The sequence below is a fragment of the Dasypus novemcinctus genome, chromosome 23 (genome assembly GCF_030445035.2).
Source record: "Dasypus novemcinctus isolate mDasNov1 chromosome 23, mDasNov1.1.hap2, whole genome shotgun sequence".
Taxonomy (NCBI): Eukaryota; Metazoa; Chordata; class Mammalia; order Cingulata; family Dasypodidae; genus Dasypus; species Dasypus novemcinctus.
Genome location: NC_080695.1, coordinates 1,639,326 through 1,666,203, shown reverse-complemented (window position 1 = coordinate 1,666,203; position 26,878 = coordinate 1,639,326). Strand labels below are relative to the sequence as shown.

Genomic DNA, 26,878 nt, shown 5'->3' with positions numbered 1-26,878 from the left:
ATCGTTGTCCTCTGGAACGCACCCACACCCCGCACCCAGGTCTCCAAGGGCCTGCCCGCCCACAGGTCACCCCGCACAGCCCAGGCACTGCCCGCAGTGGACATGGTCAAGGTGGTACTCGTGCTGCAGGACAACTACACGCACCTGATCATCGAGGAGCACGCGCAGGAGGCTGTACTGTGGACGTGGCCGTGCCCGCGAGGGCGAGGGCGGGGCGGTTACCGGCCCCAGGTGTGACAGCACAGCCTGATCTGGCTGCCTGGGTCCGACCTCTTTCGTCTGTCCCTGGCGCCTAACGCGCCTAACGCCCCGCACACCCCAGTGCCAAGCAGTCGCCTGCTGGATACCCGCCCCCCTGGCGTGGCACTGAAGCAGCCCCCGCCCCCACAGCTGCATACCCGAGTCTCCTCCCGTGCAGCTGCTGGAGATCGTGGACTGGGAGGGGGTCTCGCTGACCACCGTCTCCACCACCCACCATCACTGGTGAGCTCAGGTGGGCTGGGCTGAGCGCCAGGGGGACGCCCCCAGCCCACCCCTAGCCCGGCGCAGGGACCATGCACAGAGCCACACAGCAGGTGCGCCTGCAGCCTGGGTTGGCGGTGCTCAGCGCCCACGAGTGCATCTGCGCACTGACCCACAGGCTGGCACCCGGCGAGGAGCTGTGGGTCAGCGTGGGGGCCGGGGGCGCGGGCACCCGGATCCCCCCTCACACCCGCCTCGGCTCTGCGCAGTTCGGGGCCATCCACACGCGCTGCCTCGTGATGCCTGGCCACACTTCGGGCCACATGAGCTACTTCTTGTGGGAGGACGAGAGCCTGGACCTGCCCGCCCTGTTCTCGGGTACGGGCTGTGGGAGCCTAGCTCCCCCACCTGCCCGCAGGGGACGCGCTGTTGGTGGGCGGCCAGTCTGGAAGGGGCGGCTCAGATGTACTGTGGCCTCGGCCTGGCTGAGATGCTGGGCACATGGAGGCGGTGAGCCCACCCAGGCCCCAGGCCCAAGGCAGGGGATGGGGGCGAGAAGCCGGCCCGTCCGTGAGCCCTGCCTCCTCAGAAGGTGTCCTGTGCCCCGTGAGCACGCGCTGGGCAACTTGGAGTTTGCGCAGGAAGTGGAGCCCTGCAGCGAGCACGCGAGAGCCAAGCTGTGCTGGGCCAAGGTGGGGGCTCCTCTGGCCACCCAAGGGCTGGGGGGCGACAGAAGGCTCAGGAGGGGCAGCCTTGCTTGCTGCAGAGGAGGGACGAGGACACCGTGCCCACACCGCCGTCAGCCCCGGGCGAGCGGCTCCTCTACAACCCCTCCTCAGGGAGGCGTGAGGACAGGCGGCGCGGAGCTCCCCGGGGACCACGGGCCAGGGCCGGAGCCGCGCGCTGCGCCTCTGCCCGGCGCTCGGGGCTCCCTGTGCGCAGAACAGGCTGGCGCAGGGCCGGCCGCCGTCCCCGGGGTCTCCTTGGCAGTCATTTGGATGCTTAAGGAGGACGTCAGGGGACCGTTTACGGGCCAGGAGGAGTGTCCCTGGCACCCTTGCCAGCACGCTCCTGCCCGTGGCCAGGAAGGCCATGGCGGCACGCAGCCCGCCCTCTCCCGCACACCCGCCCGGCTCAGAGCCCCCTCCCCTGCAGAGGACGCGGTGCGCAGGTACTCGGGGAGGGGGGTCCCCGCAGAGGCCCTGGAGGCGCTGTGCCGCCGGCGGGCCAGTGGAGCCAGCGGCGCCCGCAGCCCCAGGTGCTCTTGGCCCTGCAGTGGGGCCTCCTGGGCACGCCCCGGCAGAAAGGAGCTGCGCAGCACGGACGATCACGGGCGGCTGCTCATGCCGTACCCCTCAGGGATGCGGGGGACTCTTCCCCTTAGCCCCCTGTGCCCTCCTTCCGAGGCCCGAAGCAGCAGTTTTCGCTGCAGCATCTTGGGTTTGGAGTTTGCCGGCGCCTAGCCCGGGCCCTGGGCTGGGGCGCCGGGGAGCCCTGCATAAAGCCTGAGGACACTCTTCTCAACCCCTCGGCACGCCTGGGGTCCCTTTATTAGATAAAGCTCAGCTGCTGCCGTCCCTGCTGACCTGGGGACGGAAACCCACCGGAGCGGCTGAGGAGCCCACCTCCGGCTGCCCAGTCCACACACGGCCGCTGCTCCCCCGAGGTCTAGCCTTGTGCCACTGAACGCTGTGTCCAGGTGGCGCAGTCCCCATCCGCATGCGGGGTGCCGAGAGGCCGGCGCCCCTCCTCAGCCGCTTGGGCTCCTCACAGCCGTCAGCACCGGCCTGGCACACCCCTTCACCGCCCTCGTCACTCAGAGCAGGTCTAGAAGTCGGCAGAACACTCCCGCGGGGAGGCTGAGCACCCCAACCCTCTGGACTGCCGCAGCTAGGGAAGAGAAGAGCAAGGGTCCACCGTGCTCCCCTGGCTGTGGAGAAGATTCCGGAACCCACGGGTGGGGGTGAGGTCTCCCCGGGGGAGCTGCAGAGCCAGTGGAGGCTGCAGCTGGTGCTGGCCAGAGGCCGGCTCTCCTGCCTTGGGTTCTGGCCGGTCGCTGTCTGGTCTGCACGCACCTGTGCTGTCGTGGACATGTCCCAGGGGCCGCTGTCCCCCTACCACTTGATGCTGAGGCTGGAGCCAGGCTTCTCCACGGCGCGGTACTGCGTGTGCAGGAGGCGCCGGGCCCGCTCGGAGTCCTCGCCCTGCAGCCACTGGCGGTAGAGCTCCAGGACCCCGGGCGCGTCCTCGGGGGCCTCCGTCCGCACGGCCCCGTACAGCGCCTCCACGCGCCGCAGCAGCTCCTTGCCGGCCGCGTCTGGGGCCTTGAGCTGGCCCCCGCCGTTCAAGCAGCCTGTGGCGGGCAGACGGGGGCGGCGTCAGCCGTGGCAGGGGCACGGCCCGCGGTGCCCCCGGCGCCCGACAGCTACCTGAGGGGCAGGCCATGACCTCCACGTAATGGTATGGGCAGCGCCCCCGCTTGAGCTTCTGCACCAGGTTCTGGATGTTCCGGAAGCCGTACACCAGGGCGAAGTGAAGCAGCACCTGGCCATCCCGCTCCAGGGTCACCTCCTGGAAGTCCTTGTTCCTGACGGGGGACGCGGGGTGAGCCTGCCGATGAGCTCCACCCACCCGGCAGTGCCCAGAGCCCACCAGCCCCGCCCACTCCCGGAAGGGGCCACCTGTGCGTGGGACACCCCCGGGCCACTTTCTGCTCCCACCCCCGCCCCTGTTCTCTCTGAAGTGGGGGGGAACCGTAGGCCTGGCGTGGTAGGTGGGGCGGGACGGGGACAGTGAGTTCACTCTCAGGAGCCGGGCACGCCCCCCCCCGCCCCCCCCCCCCCGCCCCGAGGAGTGCTGGTGTCACGTCAGGAGACCTTGCCAAACACGGCACGCCGCCCCCAGCCCCACTTTGGTGCGAGCCCTGGCAGCTGGAGTGGGGAGTATGTGGGGGGCACAGTGGCGGCCCAGCGGGGGTGGGGTCCCCGAGCTAGAAGACGCGCGAGGTCAGCACGGCTGTGGGGCCACGGCTGAGGACTCCCGGGGCTGCTGGGCCCCCACGCCCCAGCCTGCCTGACCTGAGGGCTTTGTAGGTGACCTCAGCCACGTGGATTCCAAAGAGCTCACGGGCCGCGTGCCGGAACACGTGCTCTAGGTAGCCCCCCGAGCCCCCGCCCCGGTGGCTGGTGGGCTCCTCAGCGGGTGCGCAGCTGGGCCTGGGGGAGGGGGCAAGGCCTGTCTGTTGAGCCCTCCACCCGACCGCACCTGCCAGGGCTCAGGCACGCTGCGGCGCTCCTGGGCTCAGGCCCCCCTGGGCCGGGCGGCACTCTGGGGGTCGGCCCTTCCCTGTGGGGACTGAGCCTCCATGGAAGGGGCGGGGGCTCCAGCCCACAGCCAGGGCTCCACGAGGCCCGGGGTGGGAGAGGGTCAGGGCAGAGCATGAGACTCAGGCCCCCCCGTCATACAGAGACTCAGGATGCCCCCTAGCCACCCGGAGACTCAGGAACCACCCCCCCGTCATCTAGAGACTCGGGACCCCCGGCAATTTGCTTCTACCGCCACCAACGTGCCTGTGCCCCCACTGCCAGGAGTGGCTGGCCCAAGCGCACCCCCACCCGCCCCACACTTACAGGGCATCCAGGGGAGCGGGTTCCAGGTCTGCTAACGAGACCCCTTCCTCCTCCAGCAGCTTCAGGACCTCCCCTAGGATTCAAGCACAGCTGCTCTTTAGCCGGGAGCTCAGTAGAGACAGAAAGCCGGGGGCGTTGGCGTTGCCAGGGAGCCCGGGCACCCCAGCGGCCTGCAGTGTGGCCCGGGAGGCTGGCGGGGGAAGGACGAGCCGGGCGAGGCGATGAGGAAGCAGCGCCCCTCCCGAAGGCTCTCGGCAGGCGCCCGCCCCGTCCCGGGACACGCACCCCACCGGGGGAGGGTCTCAGGCAGGAGGTCCGGGGTGGCCGCGATCGCCACAGGGGTTGCTCGGCCTCAGGGACACCCCAAGGTTGTTCGACTCAAGAGAAAAGGGCGCCGAGCACCCACCGCCTGGCCCAGCGGGGCTGGGGGCAGTCGCCCCGCCCGCCTCCCCCTGCAGGCTCCCAGGGCCCAGCGGCCAGGCCGCAGGGAGCAGCCGAGGCGCCGGCCCACCTGTGGTGATGACGCAGTCCACGTCGCGTGTCCGGTGCTCCTGGTTGAAGAAGTCGGGCCTGGACGCCTCCAGCTTCTTGTCGTAGCAGGGCATGACCGTGACGTGGCAGACCCTGTCAGGGGTCAGGCCCTGTGCGGACGCAGACGGGTGGGCTTGGCGCGGCACCCCACGCCGGGGAGGCAGGAGACGCTGCCGCAGCCCGCACAGGATCCCAACCGAGGCCTCGGGCCATGAGACGACCCACCAAGGCCGCTGTCTCCATCCGACACCGGGGTCAGTGTCAGAGGAAAGTCCTGGCAGTGCCCCTCCCCGGCGGAGCCCCAGGAGGTCCCTGTGGCCAGGCTGGGCACCGCGTGCTCTCGGGAGCGGCTGGGGAGGCCCCACAGGGAAGAGCAAACAGAGGCAGGAACAGAGACTGGGGGGTCCAGTCGTGAACAGCCACGGGCAGAGGCGCCCACCGGTGTTGGCAGCAGTCACCGCTCGGGGCCGCCTGCCCGCTGGTGGCTCTAACGCACTGGCCTTGGTCTCTTCCTGCGCCGTGGGCCTGGTGCGCCTCCATGTGAGGCTAAAGAAAATGGCCCTCGTGGCTGGGAAGGTACGAGGCCAGCAGGGTACCCCGCGTGGTGCTGTCGTGTCCCCAGAGAGACCCGTGCACACCGAGCCCTGCTCCTGTCACGGCGGCATCACCCAGAAGCAGTTCCTGCAGATGGCATGAGCTGAGGCGGGCTCGCCGGATCAGGGCAGGCCCTAAACGACAGTGCCCTTCGGAATAGACCCACAGGGAGAAGGCACTGGTGGCAGAGCCTGGAATGACGTGGCCAGAGCCCAGAGTGCCTGGGCCCCGGGGGGGCAGGGAGGAGCCTGGCCGCGCCCCCGACTGAGGGCTTCAGCCGCCAGCAGGCTGGTGCCCGTCGTTCTGAGCCTCACGGTTTAAGGCCCTTCGTCACGGTGGCCACCAGGTGCTGCCCTCAAGGCCGGTCCTGCTTCCAGGCACCTCCGGAAGCCCGGAGGCCACAGGCGAGCTCTGCGCCCCTCCCCGTGGCTCCGGGCGGCTGCCAGTCACTCCCGAAGCTGGGGTGGCCTCCCGTCCCAGCCGTGTTACCTGCTGCTGGGCGAAGAAGTCCTTGACCAGGGAGCCCATGGCCTGCTGAGGGGACCGGGCGGTGCTGAGGTGTGGGAGGACGGCGTGGCCGTGGGTCTTCTCGGCGTAGCAGATCCAGCCTGAGGCCGACGGGGGACAGGCGGGCCGGGTCAGCGGGCAGGGCCGGCCTGGCGGCCGCCACCCCCCACCTTCCCCCAGCTGGGGATGGGACGTGCTGGGGGTGGCCCGCTTGCTAAGAACGCCCCATCGTCTCATCACTGTCACGGGCGTTTTTAGCGCCCCACGTGCACCTCGGCTCCAAAGGAAGCGAAACGCCCGGAAGGCACGTCCCGAGCCTCCTGCGGAGGAGCTCGTCCGTGCCCGCGTCTTACAGAACCTGCTTGCCCCTCTGCCCGCCAGCCAGCACCCGCTTCGAGCTGCTGACAGCGTTTCACACTTGGGCTTCGCTTTGAACTGGAGCTCCTGGGGGCTCCGAAGCCGCCCGTGGCTTGGCGCACCTGGGCAGGCGGAGGCCAGCACGGGCAGGGCCTGCGTGGACTCGGCCTGTCTCCGAAATCGCTGCACGAACTCCCGCTGGCTCTCGATGAGGCTGAAGTTCCTTGAGAAGGCGGTATCGAACACGTAGTGCACCCCTGGAAAGCAGCCTCAGCTCAGCACCCGTGAGTGGAACTCGGTGTCCCACGCGCCTTGGGCTCCATGCCAGCCGTGAGGGGAGCCGCCCGAGCGGGTGGGCGGGCGGGCTGTCCTGAGAGCAGGGCTCTGCCCGCAGGCACGCTGTCACTCAGCTGCCCAACACGGCTGTCTTCCTCTGTCCGAGTCAGCGCTTCCACCGGGAGGTGGCCGGGCACAGCAGTGCCCGGGCCGCGGCTCCACCGCTGGCCTGAGCCAGAGCCAGAAGGGCAGCACAGGCTGCGAGAGGTGCCCGACGGGTCCTCGAAACACCACAAGGAGTGGGCGAGCTGGGGACTCGAGAGCGCGCAGGCAGCCTCCCTGCGTCTCCCTGAGGCTCTGCCCTGCCACCCGACAGCCCCCGGCTGAAATCACACAGAGACCGAGGTGCTTCTGCACAGGCAAGCTCGGCCTGGGGTCAGCCCGGACTGGCTGGAGCTGAGCGCCGGGTCAGCGGCTGGGGCGGCACAGCGCCACCCGCCGAGCTCAGACACCCCGTGGCAGAGCTGCGAAGCCGGCCGCGCCCCGCCTACCGAGCTTCTTAAAGAACGCCGTTAGTTTCCTGGCCGTGTCCGTCGGGTTCAGCTGGAATCTCGCGGCCAAGGACGCTCTGGACTGTGGCGAGACAGAGACCACCACCAGCTTCTGCTGCCCGGGGGCCGCCTGCGGAGCGAGGGGGACACGTGCTCACTCCTGCCCGGGCGCCAGGCGGCCACTCCACGGATCCCGGTGGGATTCTGTAGAGGGCACACACCGGCGCCATCAAGGCTCGCCGTCGTTACTGTGCTGAAAACCGGAGGGGAGAGCACGGACAGGAAACCCACCGAGTTCCCACTGGTGAGACCACGACGTGTGGGCTGCCCGAACCATAGGCTGAGACGCACAGATCACATCCTGCCGTCTTGCGGACCTTTCGCCACTTACCTTGTTAGCCTCTAGAACCTTCCGTAGCTCTTCGTGGCTCTGCTGTGTGATCAGCACACTCTCAGCCGAGGTGATGCAGCCGCTGCAAGCCAGGCAGTCGTTGAGCGAGATCTTAGCTTTCTCCAGCTTCCGCGTCCCCCCGTCCTGGTAAGGAGCAAGAACCTGGGATGCGGGCCCCTGCTCGGGCCGGAACTCCCCAGGAAGCGGCTGCCTATGTGTACCGTGGGGCTTTTAAGAACTTAACGTACACCTTAAAGACACACACGTTCTAGATTTCTACCTTGCTACCAAGTTCTAACTCAGCAAGCCCTTGGGCTGGCAGCTGGGAAAATACCCAAGATGAGGCTCTAGAAAGAGAAAGAGGGGGTGAAGACACTGGGGGCTATGGCAAAAGAAGGCGAGATGGAGGCCTCGGGACAGAAGCCGTGGTGCAAGGGGAGGACGGGGCCTGGGCGCCTGCAGACTACAAGCCAGGCTCTACAGGGCAGCACGACCGTGCAGGCGCAAGGTGCGGGAAAGGGTGCGACTGCCTGGAGACGGGAGCTCAGGGAGCCAGGCAGGGCTCCAGGCCAACATCCAGCCACCCTCTGCAGATGCAAAACAGCCCCAGCTAGAGCCCTCGCACACCCTTTGCAGGTGCAGGAAGTTGGGAGCCGGGGCGGGCGTGGCCTGGCTGGAGGCCCCCAGCCCCGTTCTCTGCTCGGTCAGCCCTTTGCACCAAAGCCCCAGCTTCGAGCTGGACTTACCCGAAGGCCCAAGGCTCAGGCCAGGCTGCTGGGTGAGTGGGGGCCGAGCGAGCCTCCCCGAGTCCCTCCACGTCCACGTGCCCCACCCAGGGACCAGCTGTTTGGCCAGCAGGGCCCACCGGCTCCTCCCCTGGCCCCTCCACTTCATCCGTGGGGCCCCTCGTGAGCTGTCTCTTCCCTCAGTGGGACTTGCTTTCCCAGCTGCCCCACCCTGGGCAGGTGCCACTGTGTGCTGCAGGGGCCCCGCGCCGAGCAGACAGCCGCCTCTCTCCCTGTGGCGTGTGGCTTTCTATCACCCTTCACTGGGGAACCCCCTCTCCGAGGACTGCTCGGGCAGGCCCCCCGCGCTCAGCTGGGCTGGGTCGGGCCTCACTGCTCAGTGCAGCAGCACACCCAGTCCCTGTGTTCCCAGAGCGGCTGCAGGTGTCCCCAACAGGTCAAATGACAGTTGGGGTTTGGTTTTGCCATTTCTTAGTTACATGGAGAGTGCGCGTTCTGTAATAACCAGCAGCCTGAACAGGAAATGTCCACACCATTAAGACTCAGAGAAGACAAGACCCGCCTCTCCACAGAAAGAGCTCCTTGTGCAGAACAAACCGAGCTCCTTGTTCGGTCTGGATGTCCCCCGCCCACAGCCTCCACCCCCCTCCGCCCCATGTCCTCCCCGCCAGGCAGTGAGAAAGGACCAGCAAGCTGTGGACTTCCCATGGTCACTGCCCTCGTAAACGGGGAAGGAGAGAAAAGTGCGTTTCGGATCCCGGGAGCTGGGCACGGGGTGGAGCTCACGCTTCTTACTTGATTAACTTGGAAGTAACTCCCGTCGTCCTCGATGTGAATCTTGGCCACGCCACTTCCCGCCCTCTTGTCCACCTTCACGGGCTTGATGCAGTCCTAAACCAGGAAGAGACCCCACACCAGGGCCGGTGAGCAGACGGGAGGCCTGGGGAGGGGGGCCTTGACAAGGTGGGCGTGTAGCGGCCGTCTCACTCCCCCAGAGGTGGAGGCCCCGCCCCGCCAGAGACAGCCCTGCGAGCTCCAGCTGCGACGTGCATTGCACTCCGGGAACACTCCTGTAGCATCCTCCCAGTGCCAAGAGTCACCGCAGGCCCCCAACCAGCACGAAGGCCAGTGTGCACTGCACCTGCCAGCGACATCGTCCGCAGAGAAACCGCCAGCCTTGACCTCTGCCCTTTCCAAGCACAAACAGGAAGTGTGGTCACCTGGCTCCTGAGAGGAAGCCAAGGGCTCCGCAGGGACTTCTGGCCTGGAAAGAGCTGGCCGCAGCCCTGCCCAGGGCCTTGGGAAACAATACGTTCTACACTCCCTGAGTTCTCACTGTCTCCCTAGTCATCACGTGAGAAATGGGCCAGCTGCCACGTCCTTGGAGTGACCAGCTCCAGAAAGCCCTGGCGGGAGGCCTGCCACACTCACCCCGGCCCGCGGTGCTGCCCGCCAGCTGCGCCCTCCTCCCCGGCTCGGCCGCTTCCCGCGCCGGCCCCTCGCAGCTGCGGGGGTCGCAGGCAGGCCCGCAGATGAGGGCGCACACCGGCCCCGTCCTCCAGCGTGGCAGCCCATCGCACCCGGAGCTCCCGAGCAGCCGCGGCCTGGGCTTTTCCACGGTCCCCCACCTGCCCTCCCACCAGGAGGGCCGTCAGTCCTGAGCAGACAAAGAAATTCTGGCTTTGGGTGGGGGGCGCGGCCGGCCCTGCAGGGGTCTTCCTGCAGATGTGCTGCCCCACCCTACCCTGTCCCTACCCCTCCCCAGCCAGGGGACACTGGTGGCCACTAACCTGCTCCCTCCCGCTTCGTTTACTTCCCTGTGAGGGGGGTGGTGCGGCACCTCCCTAACGGGGCGCCTTGAAGGCAGCACGGTGACGGGCTCTTGTCCCCCCACGACCTCCAAACCGGCCGGCGGAGGTCGCTCCCGGGTGCTTGGGGCACAGTAACCCGGGTCGCTGTCCTGCGAAGAGCGGAGCGCCCGAGGGCCGGGGCCGGGGCCGCTGGGTTGGCTCCCATCTCCCAGGGGCAGGGGCTGAGGCGGAGGGTTGGAGGGGACCCCTCGCCCGCCCCGCTCCGGCCCTCGCGGACGCCGACCAAGCCGGCCCACCTGAGACGGCCCGATGAAGTCGTCCAGGTCCGTCAGCTGCAGCGCGCCGCTGAAGGGCGACGCCATGGCGGCCACCCCGCTGCCGGGTGCCGCCCGGACGTGTCGCCAAACGGCGCGAAAGGGCGAGGTACTTCCGCCACGCTGCCGGAAAGCGCCTAGCGCGGCGCATGCGTGCCCCGGCCCGTGGCGGGCGCCCGGGAGGTGTGCGCCCTCTGCTGGCGACCCCGAGCCCCGTGGCTCTCCCCTGGGCGGGGGGAGAGGGCGGGTGTGGACGGAGGAGGATGCGGGGTACAGCTTCTGCGCCTTCCTAGAGAAACGAGGCATCCCAACGAGGGCCACGCGCTCACCCAGCGTTACCTGCCCGCCAGGTGCCGGGCCGGAGCAGAGCCTGTCCCCGGAGCTGCCGGGACATCGCCTTTCCCCGCTTTGTTGGCGGAAGCAGCCCCAGAACCCAGCGCCTGACACACAGTAGGCGCTTGTTTCTGTTGACATACAGTAGGCGCTCATTTCTGTTGAATGGAACGTCCAGAATGCCACGGGCGCCGAGGAGAATGAAAAACGTAGGGGCCAAGGAGCGGATCCTGGCCTTCTGGGGGTTTGGGGGGGGGCCTGCTTGGCCCCCGTGTCCCTCTCGGTGCGGGCAGTGTGAGCAAACGGTTTCCCCAAGAGATTTCATGACCCCAAACAGGACTGCTGCCTCCCCTATGCTGCGGGAAATCCTCAGGACCAGGGCTCTTCTGAGCCTCCCTCCTTCCCTCCTTTCCGTACTCCCTCCTTCCTTCCCTCCCTCCTTCCCCCCTCCCTCCCTCTGTCCACACACCGGGGCATTCTTTATTGAGTGAAGAGGTTGTGGGTTCTTGGTTCTAACATAATAAATCCGTTTGAACATTCTCACCTCCCTGACCCTTTTCTTTTTTAAAATTTTTATTGAAATGACATAAACTTTTACCACTTTCAAGTACATAATTCGGTGGCGTTAAGCACATAAACCATGTCAAGCTACCATCACCACCATCCATTGCCAAAATGTTCCATCTGCCCAAACAGGTCGCCTGCTCCCCCACTGGCCCCTGCCCCCCCATGGCCCCTGTCCCCCAACGGCCCCACCAAACCCTCTGGTCTCTGCATGTGCAGATTCTGGGTTGTTTTTTTTAAGATTTATTTTTTATTTCTTTCTCTCCCCTTCCCCCACCCCAGTTGTCTACTCTTTGTGTCCATTCGCTGTGTGCTCTTCTGTGACCGCTTCTATCCTTATCAGCAGCACTGGGAATCTGTGTTTCTTTTTTCTGTTGTGTCATCTTGTTGTGTCAGCTCTCCATGTGTGCAGCGCCATTCTTGGGCAGGCTGCACTTTCCTTTGCGTTGGGCGGCTCTCCTTACGGGGTGCACTCCTTGCGCGTGGGGCTCCCCTATGCAGGGGACACCCCTGCGTGGCACGGCACTCCTTGCACGCATCAGCACTGTGCATGGGCCAGCTCCACACGGGTCAAGGAGGCCCGGGGTTTGAACCGCGGACCTCCCATGTGGTAGGCAGATGCCCTAACCACTGGGCCAAGTCTGCTTCCCAGATTCTAGATATTCACATGAGACAGGTCGTGCCACGCTGGTCCTTTGTGTGTGTGGCTTGCTGCGCTCAGCGTGCTTGAGACTTTACAACGTGCCCGCGTTACTGCTTGCATCAGAGCTTCGTTCATTTGACAGCGGAATGAGAATCCCCCGTGGGGCCCGACCACTTCTGGTTTCTCTTCACCCACTAATGAACGGCCTTTGAGGTTGCCCCTCGGCAGCTCCTGCCTCTTGGTGGCTGCTCCTTAGGCTGCGGGCAAGCACCCGTGTGGACGGGTCTGGCTGGGCCGCCCTCTACCCACCAGCCTGCCTGTGGCCCCTCATGCCTCCAGCCCTGCCCTCCTGGGGCTTCCACTCTTCCTGGGGTTCTGGGAGAGTCCCGGTGCTGGTTCTGACAGCAGGCCCAGGTGCCCCGCACCTGCCTGTGGGATTCCCCTCACAGGTAAGCCTTCGCCTGCCTTCAGCCACCACTCCAGGCTACTTGGGGCCTCAGCCACAGGGAGGGCGTTCCCTCAGCGCCTGCCCAGGTAGACGGCCGCCCCCCCACACTGAAGATACCTGGCTGAGGTCTGACGTGCAAGGCCAGGGATTATTAGCAACAGAACGCAGATGGAAAGTGGATGTGGCTCGACAGATAGAGCATCTGCCTACCAGATGAGAGGTCCAGGGTTCAAACCCAGGGCCTCCTGGCTATGTGGTGAGCTGGCCCACGCGCAGTGCTGCTGCTCACAAGGAGTGCCAGCCCATGCAGGTATGCCCCCACGTAAGGGTGCCCCCGTGCAAGGAGTGGCCCCTGTGCTAGGAGAGCCACCCTGCACAAAATTGCAGCTCGCCCAGGAGTGGTGCCACACACATGGAGAGCTGACGCAGCGAGGTGACACAACAAAAAGAAACAGTTCCCTACTGCCGGCTGATGAGAATACAAGCGGACACAGAAGAACACACAGCGAATGGATACAGAGAGCAGACAATGGGGAGGAGAGGGGAGAGAAATAAATACATAGATCTTTAAAAAGAAAAGAAATAGAACGCAGAAAGAAACTTTGCCATGCTCTGGTGTGAGTTTACAGAAAAAAAATCTGTGGTGTGTGAGAGGCTTTGGGGAGGGGGGAGCAAGGACTGAGGGAGAGGAAGCCCCAAGAGGGTCCCCATTTGGTGGTGGGGGGGGCCGTTTTCTCACCGAGCTGTGGGGGAACGTTTGGGTGGGGGACAGGTGGGCGCCAGCCCTTCTTTCCCCGGAAGCCAAGTTGGTCCCGGCAAAAGCGTGGGAAGGCACGTCGGGGCCGTCGCCGCAGCCACGGCCACCCCAGCCCGCCTCCCGCGGCCGGGCCTGCGTCGGAGGGGTAGTGGGTGACAAGCGGGGCAGGTACTTCTCAGGCCTCGGGCGTCTTTGCACGAGCGCGCTCATTTCCCCGGAGAGCCAGGTTCCTGCGCCAACCGCCACACCCCGGGTGGCCTTGCATTCATATTTTGCAAATTGTTTCATCATCATCATTAGTGAGTATTTACCGCCCGCTTCCGTCAGCGGGTCTCCGAGGCGGAGCTGGCAGGCCGGGGGTTGGCCCGGCCGGGCAGGACCAGCGGGGGGCCCCGAAGAGGTGGGGGTGGGCCCCTTGCTGCGGGTGGGGACCGGTGCGGGTGCCCCTCTCCCTGAGCTGGCTTGGGGCGGCCGGGTCCCAGGACCCCGTCTGTGCAGAGCAGGCTGCATGGCACGGGCCGGGAGCAGGGCATCAGTGCCCCGCTGCCCTCCTCCCCACGTGCTCTGGTGGGCCAGGGGCGCCCTGAGGCCTCGGCCTGCGTCAGCCTCGCCCAGAGGCCTTCGTGCGAACCCCAGGCTGCCCCGTCACGGCCTGACCCCTGTCCCCCTCTGCGGAAGGCCAGGCCTGTTGGCTCACCGTGGCTCACCACGTCCTCGAGGGTCCTGCTTACCAGCGGGCACGCGGGCAGGACCGGGGGAAGGAGCTGAGCCTCGTGGGGACACTTTAGCCCATGACTCTGGCTCGTGGCTGCCCCCGTCCCCCCGCCCCTGCCATCTCTGAGGACACTGGTCACTGCGTTTAGGGCCCGTCCTCCAGGATGAACGCATCTCGATCTCAGCTGCAAGGACCCTTTTCCCAAACAACGTCGCTCAGCCCTGCAGGGGCATAGGCACTGGGGGGCCGCCACCCCCTGGAGCCCCAGTGTCCTAGCTCTTGTGCGACCGTAGGGACCCCAAGTCCTACCGGGGGACAGGCGCACCCCGAGATGAGGCCGTGGATGGGGCTGGCCCATGGAGAGGAGGTGGGCAACTGTGAGTGGAGCAGGGGTCAGCCGCTGCGGCTGGGGTTGTGGGGCCACAGCCTGCACGGGGCCAGGACAGGGGGCTTGCCTGGCGGGGGAGACAGACAAAGGGTAGGGGGAGAGCTGTCTTTTCAAAAGTAAATTTTACTTTTCCACCCACGTGATTTAAATAATCTGCTGCAGGCTCCAAAGCCCCTTTGTCACGTGTGGAGCAAGGAAGGAAGCAACGGGGCGTCCCCCTTTCCCCCCAGACGCGGATGTCCCTGGCCACGGGCGACCCTGAGTGTTCATGGGGTGGGGGGGGCTGCCAGGGCCCGCGGGGGCTTCTTGCCGTGTCCCCCGCACCGCACGGGGCCTGGCTGAGCCAGCCGTCCCACGGCACCTGCCCTGGACTGGTTTCATGGCTCACGAGCTGCCACGCGGGCAGGGGAGGAGGCTGACCCTGGGTGTCCCGCTCCCCCGTCAGGGCTGCGGCAGGAGGACGCTGGGCGGCTTTTCCCAGGGGGCGGCGGCCGATCGCCAAGTGGAGCACCCGTGCCCACCTGCGGGCGTTTGCTCCTGGGAAGCAGCCCTGGGTCCGAGCCACCTGCTCCCACGGTGCCGAGAACCGGGGACCTTCTCGTGGGCTTGTTAGTGTGGGCGGCCAGTGAGGCCACCTGCGCCTGGTTCCCAGGCTGAGAAGGTTCCGGAAAAACGGCCATCAGGGAGCCCCGCCTGCTGGGCGCAGGGGGCTGCGGCCGCACGTCTGCCGCCAGCAGGCCCCGCCGTGCAGAGCGTCCAGGGCCTGCGCTGACCGGCTGGATGCGGCTGAATTCTCCAAGACAGCAGGCCCAGGGCAGGCAGGGGGCTTGAGCCGAGAGCCCCCCTGGTGGGAAAACACCTGGAGCCTCTTCCCGGGGCGCTGCCGAGCTGACCTGGGCCACAGGGGGTCCGTCCCCCTTGCCGGGCTCCCCAGGGCACCCACCGCCCTGGGGAGGGGAGGCCCCTCCCGGCCTCCAGCGGGTTTATTTGCTGGAGGGAGCCCGGCAGGGCAATAAGCGCTCATTAGCGGCCTAATCCGCCCACGGGCCTCTCCCTGGGGGCGCCCCATCTTGTCAACAGGTGTCATCTCCCCTTCGCCCAGGTGAGGCCGGCCCAGCCGCAATTAGCCGCTAATGAGGAGGCCTGCGGTGACCCGAGCCCCCGGGGCCGAGGGCAGGGCAGGACACCTGCTGCCAGACGGGCGGCAGGAGGCGGGGAAGGGGCCCCCCCGGAAGGGGGCAGCGGCCTCGGCAGCCGGGCAGGCTCAGAGCCCAGCGGCACCCCCTGGGAGCGCCCTGGGGGCAGAGCAGCCTCCAGCCCGGGGTGTAGCCTGAGACCCTGGCATGCTGTCAGGGGAGGGTTTGAAAATCTTGGGGCGCGTGCGAGGTGCACACGAGGGTTCCCTGAGCACCGCCATCTGCGAACCCGGGCCAGAACGTCAGTCCACGTGGGGGAGCCCCGCTGGCCTTCCCACACACATTTGTAATAATTTTATTGGTATTTATTGATAGAGCACACATCAAAAGCGAGCAAGCCACACCCACATTTTGCACTCAGATTCCCCAGACTGACGAGGGGACCCCCGGGTGGAGCTGAGCAGGCAGGGTCAGGGGCTGCCAGCGGGTCTGGGGTCCCTGCTGGTGCCTGCAGCCCCGGTGCCTCCACCAGGCCTCCTCGGCCGTGTGCTGCTCCATGCCCTGCAGCTCTGGAAGGTTCTCCCGGGTCAGGGTCTGCGCCTTGGGCTGGCCCCAGCCTGGAGACCTGCGGCCCCTCTCCCCACCGCCACCGCGCTCATCACCGTCCCTCCCAGTCCCCTGAGGGTCCCCCCCAGGCCCAGGCTTCTCCCCTGTGTGGAGACCCTGCCCCTTGGCCCCCACGGCCCTCTGCCCATCACTGCCCCCAGGTGCTCTCAGGGCCGAGGGGGCGGTGCCCCCCCTCACCCCCCCCCCCCCCGGTGCAGGGCCCGTGGCCTGTCCCACCTGTCCTGGTCCTTCCCCGAGGCCTCACGCCTGTTCCCGAGCCTGGAAGCCTGACCTCGAGCCCCACGAGTGACCTGTCCACCAGAGCCGTGCAAGCGTGGGCAGGAGCCGGCCCTGCGCCCGCCTCCCGCCCGCCTCCAGGCCACCTGCCCCCTCCAGCCCCCTCCAGCCCCCCTCTAGCCCACCCTCCACCCCCACTCTCCAGCCCTTCTCCAGCCCCCCGAGTCCCCCTCCAGCCCCCCTCCGGTCTCCCCTCCAGCCTCCAACCTCCGACCCCACCCTCCAGCCCCCGCCCCCTTCCACCCCCCTCCAGCCCCCCTCCAGCCCCCCTCCAGCCCCCTCCAGCCCCCCCAGCCCACCCTCCACCCCCACTCTCCAGCCCTTCTCCAGCCCCCCCAGTCCCCCTCCAGCCCTCCTCCAGTCTCCCCTCCAGCCTCCAATCTCCATCCTCCAACCCCACCCTCCAACCCCCTTCCACTCCCCCAGCCCTTCTCCAGCCCCCCCAGCCCCCACCCTCCACCCCCGGCCCACACAGAGGAAGCAGGCCCCCCAGCATGGATGTCTTGGGGTCCAAGCAGACGTGAGAGGCCAACTTGAGGGCCTCTGGGGATGCAGCCTGGCTCGGGGCGGTGGGGGGGGGTCTGGGCCCCGTGCCCTCCACACCTGAGCAGGCCCCCCGAGGCCCTGGCGGCCCCTGCGTGCCTCGTCTTTCGGGGGGGTGGGCGGGTCTGTGGGGCTCCCTGTGGGGCCTGCCCCTCCCAGGGCGTCTGGGACTCTGCTTGGGGGGGCGGCAAGGCCAGGACTTGGTCTGTTTGTGGGTGACAGCCCTGTCCTCGCACCCTGCAGTGAGAGTCCCGAGGGGATGGCTGGGGGGCGCGGCCTGGCCCCCCGGGTCCCCTGCCGCGGAGGACGAAGGCTGCCCCCAGCTCTGCTCCAGCCTGGTGAGGGCCTCGGCTCCCACCTGCCCCCGTGGGGCCCAGGTCCCGTCTGGACGCGCCCGTCGGCGGCTCCGGCCTGGGTGGGGCCCCTGGGGAGGAAGGCAGGGCCCTTCAGGTGCTTCAAACGGCACCTCGGGCCCCGGGCTCAGGCCTGGCCCCCTGGACACCCTACCTCGTCCAGTGTCCCTGTGGGGCTGGAGCTGGCCCCCAAACACCGCGCTCCCTGGAGGTGCCGGGGGCGCGGATGGCGCGGGCGGGCGTCCAGGCGGGCCTGAGGAGGCGGCGGGTTTGTGCACTGAGGGGACACGGGCTGGCCGTGTGGCGAGGCCGCGGGTCAGGGAGGGCCGGCCGGCCCGTGTGGACGGTGGCACCTCGGGCACAGATCCTGGGGAGGGCCACGGCGCCCAGCCCCGAGGCCGTTGGAGGTCCCCCGGCTGACCACTGTGTCAGACCCGCCTCGGGGTGGCTCCAGCTCCGGGCGGCCGACCCAGGGCCCCTCGGCTCCGAGGTGTGCCCACCGCGCAGTCTGGGTCCTCAACCGCGCCCTCCCCCGCTGTGTGCGCCCGGGGGGCCGCAGACTGCTGGACTCCGTCCACCTGTCCCGCCACCCCAGGGACATGGCTTCACCCCCACAGCCCCGGCCGCCCCCCAGCTTCCTCCGGCCACAGGCAGAGGCAGAGCCGCGGCCCTGGGTGGGTGTCGCGGCTGCGGTCCGCCAACCGGGCAAGTCCGGGAGAAAACTGGTCTCTGCTCTCCGACACCTGGGGACACCCCTTCAGGCAGACGGGCGCCCACGCTTGGCTCCTCGTCCCCTCCTCGTCCCCTGGGCCTCCCCGCACCCCTCTGAGCCCCGAGAGCGGACCGTGGGGGGAGCCTGGGGAGGTGGGGACTACAGCAAGCAAGGCCCCGCCCGCACCCCAGCGCCCGGGAGGCCCATCTGGGGGCCCGTGGCCCCTGGGGGCTGGTGTGCTGCCCTGCACGGGGCGGCAACGTGGCTGGGTTGAGTGCTGGCCCTCCTTGGGGGACACTGGAGGAAGGGTGGGCACCGCAGCTGGGGGTCCGTGGGGCCGGTTGGGTCCCCTCTGCCTCCACACCAGCGTGCTGTGCCCTCCGCAGCCCAGGGAGAGCCTGGGCGCTGGCTGAGCCAGTGCGGCCACGTCCTGCAGGGAACAGGCCGGGGAGGATGGCCTCAGGGCCCCGCCTCGGCCCGGCAGCCGCTGAACCAGGCCTCGGCACCCCCCGCCCCACACCCTGGTACCACAGTCCCCCCCGGGGGTCAGCCGTCGCCGCCGGGCAGTGAAGGGTACAGGCCAGGGTGACGGCAGAGCGGGAGCCGCTGAGGACACGGGCGGGTCGCCCGGAAGGCGCAGCTCGCCGCTGTGCAGGGGGAGGTTCAGACCCTTTCCCGCCGGGGGCTGCCAGGCTCCGCGCATGGCGGGGTTCGGGGGTCCGAGGCCTGCAGCCCCCAGGAGATGGAGGGCGGGCAAGAGTCTGCAGCTCGGCCTCGGCCCTCCCCGCCCCGGCCCGAGGCTGGCATGGGCTGCATGGCCTTTCTCGCGGACCAGGGGCCCGGGCTGGCTCTGCCTTCGGGAAGCGGGGTGCCCTGGCCCCCGCCGCTGCACGCCTGCCCACCTGGCCCGTGGGAATCCTGTTATTTGGGGGGGAGAGGGCGGTTGCAAGGCCTGGAGCTGGGGTCCTGGGGTCAGAAGGAGTCACCCCTCCTCCTGGGTAGGTCACTCGGCGTGCGGGCCGTGGTTCTGTGGAGACCCCTCCCCACCTGGGCAGGGGTCCCGACCACCCCAGGCAGGGATGGGCAGGGAGCAGGACCCCAGGCTCTGGCCGCAGCCTCACTGGAGGCCCGGGCGGGTCGAGGAGGGGCCCAGTGCTGGGTCAGAGGTCGGGGTCCTGGAGGCCAGGGGCTGCCCACCACCCCGGGGGCCACAGAGCCTGGTGGCCTGTGGGGGACCGTGTGGCCGGCCACTGCCCGGGCCTCGCAGGAGGTTGGGAGGGCACAGGCCACGCCTGCCCAGGTCGGGCCGGGGGTGCTGTGCCCACCCTGGGGCAAAGTCGAGCTGCCTCGGTTTCCCACTGGGAACCGGGGTGCTCGGGCCACACCAAACACCTCACTCCCCACAGTGGTGACCGCGCACTTGGGCCCGGGGTCCCCCACGCCCCCAAGGGACCCCGTGGCTACTCCCAGGCGGTCTCCGCCCCTGCGTTCCTGCGGCCTGAGCGGCCACGAGCCTCCTCCCACCCTGTGACAGCCCTCGCCTCCCCAGGGGCCCGGCGTGGGGTGGGGGCGGGCAAGGAGGGGACCCGGCCGGATCTGCGGCCTCGCGCTGTCCCCCGCGGGCACAGCCCCTCCGTCCCACAGGGCTCCTCGCAGACCCCAGGCCCCACCTCAGGCAGGAAGGGGCGAGGGTCACGCTGGTGGCAGGGACAGGCGGGCAGGAGCGTGCTCCGGGGGCCCACCCGGCCGAGCTGGGGACTGGCTGGCCGCCAGTGTGCGGGGCGGGGACGAGGGAGGCGGCACCCTAACCCCGGCCCCCCGGGCCCCCCGAATCCGACGCTTTAAGAAACGGAGAAGGAAGCAGCGAGGGGCTCACGCGGCCCAGGTGGTGCCCAGGGAAACTGCCGGGCCGTTTGGTCTGAATGTGTGTCCCGGGCTGGGCTGGAGCGGGCCGTCCACTCCGAGGTCACGGGCAGGCACACTTGGAAGCCCCCAGCCCAAGGCCGCTGCGGGGGCCTCCGTGGCCCGCCCGCCCTCCTGAGGGTGTGGGATAACACAGAGGCCAGGGACCACCCGGCCCGCAGGCCCTGCCGGGCAGGCCGTTAGGGACACGGGCATCTTGGGGGGGCCCCCTTTTCTGGCCCCACCTGAGGGTCTTTGGCAGTGGCTGCTGTACACGGGACGCTGGGGGGGGTCCCAGGGCTGGGGTGGGGGCTGTGGGGTCAGAGGGCAGGGAGGGGGCGTGGTCTGGATCCTCTTTCTGGTCTGGGGGCTTGGGTGGAGGTGAGTAGGGGGCAGCACGTCACCTGGAGGTTGTCCCCCCCAAAACACTCCCCTGTAGGCTGGGCTGGCCCAAGGGGGCTCTGTCACCATTGAGAGAGGCAGTGACCCCCATTTCTAAGCCACGATGGGGCGGACGCGGGCCTGGGCTAAGGTCGGGGGCTCTATTCCAGCCACAGGCCCTGCCCCCTCCTTCCCTCCCTGCAGGCAGGCCCCACCCCCACCCCAGGAGGGTCCCCCAGGGAGGGGCGCCCCGTGCACCCCACATGTCTGACGACACCCGCAAGATGCAGACCCTCTCACCCCCCACCCACAAGGGAAGCCAGGATCTGGCCCCCTCCCCCGCAGGTGGGGCGGCCTGTCTCTCGGGCCTCCTCATCCTGGCTGGGTTCTGGGTTCCGGGAAGCCCGGCGCGGGGGGAGGGGAGGGGCCTGGCTCAGTCTGACCCCAGCCTGGAGCTGCCCGGTGCAGGTGGGGAAACCGAGGCCAGGCTGCCTGGGAGGCCCCTGACTCCTTGCATCGAAGTCCAGCCCGCGGCGGGGTGGGAGTGGCCGGCGGCCCCTCGGCGGGGTGGGGGGCGGGGGTCTGAGTCAGGCCCTGGGGGGGGGCCGGCTGCAGGGCGGGGGAGGAGCTCCGTGGAGGGGGGGGGTGGCGCCGGATGACCAGGGACAGGACCGCCGAGCGGCTCAGACTGCTCAGGTGCGCCCGAGAGCCCGCCCCGGCCGGGAGCCCCCAGGGTGGGGCCGGGGCCTGAGCCCGTCCTGCCCGGTGGGCAGGTGGGGGCTTCAGGGTCGCTGTCCTTCCTAGGTCATGACCCTCCAGACCACTTGGCTGGCCCCGGGGTCCCACGGAACGCCCACCCACGGCCACCTCCTCCTCCTCAGCCTTGGTGAGTGGCGGGCGGGTGAGGCAGTGTTGTGTGCCAAGGGGAGAGTGTCGGGGTGCAGGCTGGGCTGCGGGACTTGGGGAAGACCCCGTCCTCCCCCGCCTCTGCCCGCACTTCCTCCCCAGCGTGGGCAGTGGGCGGGGGCCTGGCCAGACCACCAGCCGCGCCCCCTGCCCTGGAGGTGGCTGTACCTGGGCCCCCCCCCGCTGCTCACCCCGCAGGGCTGGAGGCTGAGCCAGGGCAGGGACGGGGGCTCAGGCCAAAGTGGGGGCATCTGTGGGGCAGGGGTCGGACCCCTGGGGGCAGGGGCTGATCTGATGGCCTGGGACATCGTGGGGCCAGGGCCCCTTCGCTTCCACACTCTGTGGCCTGGAGCCTCACGCCCGCTCCCCTACAGGGTGGACGTTACTTTTGATGGCCCAGGCTGCAGGGACAGGACAGGTAAGCCCCCTTCTGGGCACATGGGGGGGCTTCCCAGGCCTGGGAGGGGGGTCCCAGCTCCACAGCGGGGGGCTGTGTTCACACGCAGCCACTGGGGACACATCGCTGGCCCGGCACGCCGGTTTTCAAAGGATCCACTTGCAAAGGTGTAGCTGGGGTGTGACGGGTCCAGGGAGCTGGGCCCCTGGAGTAGCAGAGGCCAAACCGCGCTGAGCTCTGGAAAAAGCAAGATCCGGAAGTAGCCCAGCCTGAGTGCCCAAGGCAAGGCCGGGCCTTGGGAGCAGCTGGGCCCAGGGAGCAGCTGGACTTGGAGAAGCTGAGCCCAGTGGAGCCGCACCTGAGAAGGACCTGTCCCCAGAGAGCTGGGCCTGCGCCGCGCAGTCCCCAGAGGCCCTGTGCCCCCCAGGAGGCTATGACCTTAGACCGTGTCATGGCCGGCACGTCTGACTTAGCCAGGTGGGTCTGGGCTTCGTGCCCTTCGTGGGCAGGTGGCTGCAGGGGGGACAGGCTCTCACGGCTCCGCTGGCCGTGGGTGGGCCCGAGCCCCCCGCCTTTGCCTGCCGTGCCTTGCCCTCCCTCCTCCTCCTCTCGTGCCACCTGGATCTGGGGTGGCCTTGGGGAGACCGGGGCAGGAGCGGTGGCCCTGCTGGGGAAGGGGCGCTCCTGGTGCCCAGTCCCGGCCACGCCCCCAGCCTCTCCCGCGGCTTCCAGCTGAACGTCGCCTGCGCCTACGCGTCGCAGCCGAGCCCGGAGCACGTTCAGGAGCTGGCCAAGGCCATGGGGGCGGGAGCAGGTCATCCTTCAGGAGAAGCAGGTCAGGCCCCGTGTGGTCCTGGGCAGACCGCGGGGGCCCTGGGAGCTGCAGGCCGGGCCCCTGGGCCCTCCTCTGCCCGCTTCCGTGCCCCCGCGAGCCCCAGCCTGGTGCCAGCCTTCGAGGCTCTGTCCCCCAAGAATCGAGGAGGGCGTGACTTGGGGCGGGGAGCGGAGGGGCATGTGGGTGAGCCCACGGCCTCGGGGCAGCTGCAGGGGCCTCTGGCCGCAGTGCGTGCCAGCAGGGCTGGGGCCTGCGGGGGGCTCTGCCTGGGGGGGTGGCATTGCCCCAGGAGGCCCGGGATCATCCAGGGGCAGTGACCTGGAACGTTCCATGCTGGACGCGGCGGCCACCACCTGGTCTCCTGGCAGCTGCGCTGTTTGGCGCATCGTGTCTCTGAGCTTCGAGTCCTGGCCGACCTGGAGGCCTTCGTGTCAGCCCTGCTGCTCTTCGCCAAGTAGGCCCCGCAGCCCCCAGGCCCCCCAGGCCTCCACAGCCCCCCAAGCCCCCCAGGTCCCGCAGCCCCCAGACCCCCAGGCCCCCGCAGCCCCCCTGCAGCCCCCCTGCAGCCCCAAGGCCCCCGCAGCCCCCTGCAGCCCCCAGGCTCCTGCAGCCCCCTCCATGCCCCACAGCCCCCAGGCCCCCGCAGCCCCCTGCAGCCCCCAGGCCCCGCAGCCCCCTCCATGCCCCACAGCCCCCAGGCCCCCGCAGCGCCCCTACCCCACTCAGGCTCCATCTCACAGACCCTGCGGGCACCCCTGCAGCCCACCACAGCCCTCGCATACCCCACAGCCCCTCTGTACCCCCCACCCCTCAATGCCCCTGTGCTCCCCCACAGGCCCCTCCTGTGGGCTGTGCTCCCCAACCACCCCCCACCCCTAGCCTCTGTGGTCTCCCTTGCGCCCTCTACCCCCACCCCTCGTGGCCCCTCGGCTTTGCTGGCGCCTGGTCCCCTGACCCCGGAGCTTGTCAGGTCTGCCCTGGCCAGGGCCCGCCCCCCACACCTTCCTCTACAGCTCCACTCTGTTCGGGGCCCCCGGCCCACCCCGACGCCTTCCTCGCAGCTCCGCTGTGTTTGGGGGTCCCGGGCCACCCCCACACCTTCCTCTGCGCTCCATTCTGTTCGGAGCCCCGGGCCGCCCCCGATGCCCTCTCTCCACAGCCCGCCTGCGTTCTGGGAACCCCAGGCCTGCGCCTGTCTCTTCTCCCGGCTTGCCGAGGCCCACGTGGACGTGCTGCCCTGGGGGGCCCCCGTGCACCGGCGCCTGCTGTCCGCGGCCCTGGACTGCTGGATACGGGGCCAGGCGGGGTGTGGGGGGCCCTGGTCCCTGGGGCGGTGCTGACATGCTGTGCACAGGGCTTGCAGGGGGCGCAACTGAGCACGGCGGACGTGCAGGCCCTGGGAGGCCTGGCCTGCGACCTGCCTGGATGCTTTGTGGCCAGCTCGGCTGACACCGTCCTGCCCCGGCTGGCCCAGTGCCCGGCACCCCTGGACCCTGACCAGCAGGCGGCAGCCAGGGGGCTCCTGCAGTGCGGGGGACCTCCCTACAGGTAGTGGGATGTTGGGGGCGGGGGTCCCTGCCAACACCCCTTCTATGGCCTCTCTTGGGGTCGCCTGACCCTGCTCTTTCTCCTGTGCTCTGTCTCGGGCTGGGTTCCAGGGTCCTCGGGTCGGACCGCGACATGGCCCCCGCTCTCTGCCAGCCCCCCATCCAACTGGTCGCTTTCCACGCTGGATGCTCTGCAGGGGCTATCGCTCCTGCTGGACTGGCCCAACTTCCATGGCCTGCGGACCCCCGGCTGCCCAGCCAGAGGGTCGTGACCGCCTGGCTGAACCATGTCTCGCAGGACCCGTCCCAGCAGTGGCCCGAGTTGACCACCGTCTCCCTGGATGAAAGGGAGCACCCCACTCTGTTGGGCATTGTCAGGCTGGGGCAGGGGTCCTAGCTGGGGGTGGGGTGGGGCTGCCCTCACCTGCAGCCACCCGCGCCTCATGACGCCGCAGTGGGAGACTCTCCTTTTGCTGATGGGTACACTGAGGCCCAGACAGGGTCACGAGTTGCCCAGGAAGAGGTGGGGAGAAAAGCCCACACACCCCCCACTTGTCCCCGCAGAGGGGGGCTGTCGCCCCGGGCGCCGGGTCGACCAGGTGCAGGAGGAGCTGGTCTTCTACTCGGAGACGGAGCTGCAGGCCCGCCTGGACGGGCCCCTGCTGGCCGTGCAGCTGGACCGCGTGCACCAGCTCCCCTTCTCCACAGGGCAGCTAGCTGTCTTGAAGCGCAAGCTGGATGAGGTAGCCGGGCCCATGCCCGTCGGCCGCCACCTGCCCGCCCGCACCTGCCCCAGCTGCCCCGCCCCAGCCACCCGCCTGTGCCTGCCTGCCCCAGCCGCCTGCCCACCCGCGCCCTCTTGCCCGCCTGCTCCAGCTGCCTGCCCCAGCCACCCGCCTGTGCCTGCCTGCCCAGCCGCCTGCCCCAGCCGCCTGCCCACCCGCGCCCTCTTGCCCGCCTGCCCCAGCTGCCTGCCCCAGCCGCCTGCCCGCCCGCGCCCTCTTGCCCGCCTGCCCCAGCTGCCTGCCCCAGCCACCCGCCTGTGCCCTCTTGCCCGCCTGCCCCAGCTGCCTGCCCCAGCCGCCTGCCCGCCTGTGCCCTCTTGCCCGCCTGCTCCAGCTGCCTGCCCCAGCCACCCGCCTGTGCCTGCCTGCCCCAGCTGCCTGCCCCAGCCGCCTGCCCGCCCGCGCCCTCTTGCCCGCCTGCCCCAGCTGCCTGCCCCAGCCGCCTGCCCGCCCGCGCCCTCTTGCCCGCCTGCCCCAGCTGCCTGCCCTAGCCGCCTGCCCGCCCGCGCCCTCTTGCCCGCCTGCCCCAGCTGCCCGCACAGCTGCCGCCTGCGCCCAATCGTCTGCCCACCTGCCCACCCTGGCCCGCCCGTCCAGCCCCGGGGCCAGGCCAGGCCCTCACGGCCCCGCCCGCAGGCCTTCCCTCAGGGCTACCCCGAGGCCATGGCGGAACCTGCACGACCTCTTCCTCCTGACCGCCCCTGAGGACATCAGCAAGTGGAACGTGACGTCACTGGAGGTGGTCAAGTCTCTGCTCACGGTGGCCATGTGGGCCAGCAAGTGGCAGGACATGGAGTCTCAGGCGACTGCCTGCCCAGGGCATGGGGGTGCAGGCCTGGGGGCCTGGGGCCTGGGGGGTGGGGTCATGAGGCCTGGGGGGGTCTGGGAGGTGGGGTCGTGCAGGCCTGGGGGGCCTGGGGCCGGGGGGGGTGGAGTCGTGCAGGCCTGGGGGGTCATGGGGTCATGCAGGCCTGGGGGGGGCATGGGCCTGGGGGTGATGGGATTGTGAGGCCTGGGGGCCTGGGGCCTGGGGGGTGGGTTTGTGCAGTCTTGGGGGGGCATGGGCCTGGGGGGGATGGGGTCATGCAGGTCTGGAGGGGGGGGGGTCGTGCAGGCCTGGGGGGTCACGGGGTCATGCAGGCCTGGGGGAGGCATGGGCCTGGGGGGGGGTGGGGTCGTGCAGGCCTGGGGGGCACATGGGTCCTGGGGGGGTGGGGTCGTGAGGCCTGGGGGTCATGGGGCCTGGTGGGGTCGTGAGGGGGGCATCAGGCTGCGCAGGCCTCTGGGGGCGTCCCTCCGCCCTGCCTGCACGTCATTGGTCCTCCAGGTGACGGCCCTGATGGCCCGCTTCCTGGCGGGGGGGGGGGCAGCTGAGCGGGGACTCGCTGAGCTTTCTGGCCGCCCTCCTGCGGGCCTACCTGTGCCGGCTCGCCCCGGGCAGCTGCGCTCCGTGCCACCCCAGGCCCTGTGCTGAGGTCCGGGGCCGCCGGGCCTGGGGGAGGGGCTGCCCGCCTGGCGCGGGGGGTGGCGCTGCTCCCAGCCCACCCCGTGCCGCCCCCAGGAAGGTCGAGCCCTGGCACCTGGACGTGTGCCGCCCGCAGCAGCTGGACGTGCTGCATCCCAAAGCCTGCGCCGCCTTCCACAATGTGACCGGGCCAGCTACTAGTAGAGGATCCGCTGCTACCTGGGTGAGGCGGGCCCGGGGGGTCGGCTGTGGGGCGCGGAGGCGGGGCCGCAGCCACTCCCCACTGGGCGGGGCCGGGTTCCCACCCTGGCCGCCCCGGGGGCCAGGGTCCGGGGTGTGTTTGACCTGCTCGGGGGACCCCCCGGGGCGCCCTGGGGGCGCCTCTCGCGTGGGCAGGCAGGGCCTCTGCGGAGGACCTGCGTGCGCTCAGCCGGCTGAACGTCAGCGTGGACGGGGCCACGTTCAAGAGGCTGTGGACGGGGGCCCTGCTGGTAAGGGGGCAGGGGCTGGGGGCCGTCGGGGGGGCCAGGGAGTTTGGGGCACCAAGCCCATGGCCTTCAGCGAGGGAGGCGGGACCCCCCCGACGGCCGCCCGGTGCCCGGGCAGCCGCTGACCGTGGAGGAGGTGCGCGCGCTGCTGGGGCCGCACGTGGGGGTCCTGAAGGCCGGGGAGCAGAGCAGCCCCGTGTGGGAGTGGCTGGCGCAGTAGCCGCAGGACGACCTGGACACGCTGGGGCTGAGGCTCGTCGGGGGCCTCCCCGGCCGCTACCTGGTCGTGGACTGGGGCTTCCAAGGTGGGCGCGGCGGCAGCGGGGCGGGACGGGGGTCCAGGGGGCCCTGAGCCGAGCCCTGTGCGCAGAGGACTTCTCGGGCGCTGCCCGAACCCTCGGCGCAGGGCCCCTGCTCGCCACGCTCCTTCTCCTGCTCCTGGCTCAACCTGAGCTGAGCCCATGTCCTCGCCGCCCCCCGACCCGCCGCGGAGCCCGCCTGGCTGGGA

The 26,878-nt window shown here is 69.5% G+C and overlaps 3 protein-coding genes across 5 annotated transcripts; 2 read left to right on the top strand and 1 right to left on the bottom strand.

The window, feature by feature from the left end:
• Positions 1 to 41: 41 nt before the first annotated feature.
• On the top strand, positions 42 to 1,988 carry HAGHL (hydroxyacylglutathione hydrolase like). Its single transcript, XM_071211102.1, is given in 9 exon segments — positions 42 to 175; positions 178 to 203; positions 419 to 483; positions 550 to 567; positions 569 to 890; positions 1,019 to 1,066; positions 1,068 to 1,154; positions 1,229 to 1,386; positions 1,388 to 1,988. Coding segments are annotated over 9 exon segments (1,335 nt in total). The 5' UTR covers positions 42 to 102; the 3' UTR covers positions 1,926 to 1,988.
• CIAO3 (cytosolic iron-sulfur assembly component 3) lies at positions 1,980 to 10,286 on the bottom strand. Of its 3 annotated transcripts, XM_012522035.3 has the most exons (13): positions 10,152 to 10,249; positions 9,476 to 9,701; positions 8,840 to 8,935; positions 7,299 to 7,442; positions 6,908 to 7,037; positions 6,203 to 6,337; positions 5,706 to 5,824; positions 4,603 to 4,732; positions 4,092 to 4,164; positions 3,540 to 3,677; positions 2,892 to 3,049; positions 2,538 to 2,815; positions 1,980 to 2,352 (listed from the first exon to the last, which is right to left on the bottom strand). In XM_012522035.3, the coding sequence occupies exons 2-12, from the start codon at positions 9,617 to 9,619 to the stop codon at positions 2,577 to 2,579; spliced, it is 1,506 nt and encodes a 501-aa protein (XP_012377489.1). In that variant the 5' UTR covers positions 9,620 to 9,701; positions 10,152 to 10,249; the 3' UTR covers positions 1,980 to 2,352; positions 2,538 to 2,576. The 3 variants fall into 3 exon arrangements, with proteins under 3 accessions (XP_012377489.1, XP_058141564.1, XP_071067202.1); XM_058285581.2 differs by lacking the exon at positions 9,476 to 9,701 and having other exon boundaries at positions 10,152 to 10,286; XM_071211101.1 differs by lacking the exon at positions 3,540 to 3,677 and having other exon boundaries at positions 10,152 to 10,240.
• LOC139437484 (mesothelin-like) lies at positions 10,216 to 26,722 on the top strand. Its single transcript, XM_071211497.1, is given in 13 exon segments — positions 10,216 to 10,278; positions 21,728 to 22,312; positions 22,454 to 22,539; positions 22,921 to 23,055; positions 23,245 to 23,386; positions 23,440 to 23,633; positions 23,787 to 23,866; positions 24,197 to 24,375; positions 25,054 to 25,082; positions 25,084 to 25,185; positions 25,979 to 26,082; positions 26,279 to 26,373; positions 26,489 to 26,722. Coding segments are annotated over 13 exon segments (2,028 nt in total).
• Positions 26,723 to 26,878: the final 156 nt, after the last annotated feature.